Below are 730 nucleotides of genomic sequence, written 5' to 3' on the forward strand. Positions count from 1 at the left end.
CTTATAAGAAATAAAAGACAAATATTGGCAAAAAATAACTAAAACTTTGTAAATGCTAAATTTATTTATCTAAACTTCAAAGATGTAAGTTTGATGACAAAGTCATTGTTGAATTAACAACAGGATTAAAACCTGTCAACTGATCTGTCCCTGTCTCTGTCCCACTTGTCTTCATGTCCTCAGATATGGCTGAAGATGTCTATGGGTTCTGAACACCCCTGTCTTCTGCTGTCCGCACGAGACTCCAGGACTTCCTGCGTCTTCCAGACCGCAGATGAGAAGGATGACATCCCAGGAGTGGGAGAGGACAGGTACCTCTGAGTCCTCCATTGTCCCTAGCTGTCCTCGTGATGGACATTTAAACAGAACCTGATGTCTTCTGTCTTTGGACGTTCAAACCCAACCTGCTGTCTTCTTCCTCCGCTGTCCTGCAGCGTCCTGGAGATGCTGAGTTACTCCAAGTTCTCGGACCTGGAGACATGGCTGTGCATGCCGTCCTCTCTGCTCCTGTCCAGGGCTCTGGACTCCGCCCACACGTCCTCGTCCTCCTCCACCCTGTCCTCCTCGCGAGCCTCCATTCTCTCCTCCAACTCGCTCCCCGTGTCGTCCTCGTCCTCCCCGTCCTTCAACCACCGCCACTCCACCTGCAGCGAGCCGGGAGAGCTCAGGTAACACACACACACACACACACACACACACACACACACACACACACACACACACACACACA

The 730-nt window shown here is 50.4% G+C and overlaps 1 protein-coding gene across 1 annotated transcript; it reads left to right on the plus strand.

Moving 5' to 3' along the window:
- Nucleotides 1-183: 183 nt before the first annotated feature.
- Nucleotides 184-668, plus strand: LOC106511816 (putative protein TPRXL; the record flags this gene model as incomplete). The annotated part of the gene is given in 2 exon segments (XM_014000550.1): nucleotides 184-311; nucleotides 435-668. Coding segments are annotated over 2 exon segments (350 nt in total), but the record flags the coding sequence as incomplete, so codon positions are not given.
- Between the last annotated feature and the right edge of the window lie 62 nt (nucleotides 669-730).

The sequence above is a fragment of the Austrofundulus limnaeus genome, unplaced genomic scaffold (assembly GCF_001266775.1).
Source record: "Austrofundulus limnaeus strain Quisiro unplaced genomic scaffold, Austrofundulus_limnaeus-1.0 Scaffold3266, whole genome shotgun sequence".
Taxonomy (NCBI): domain Eukaryota; kingdom Metazoa; phylum Chordata; class Actinopteri; order Cyprinodontiformes; family Rivulidae; genus Austrofundulus; species Austrofundulus limnaeus.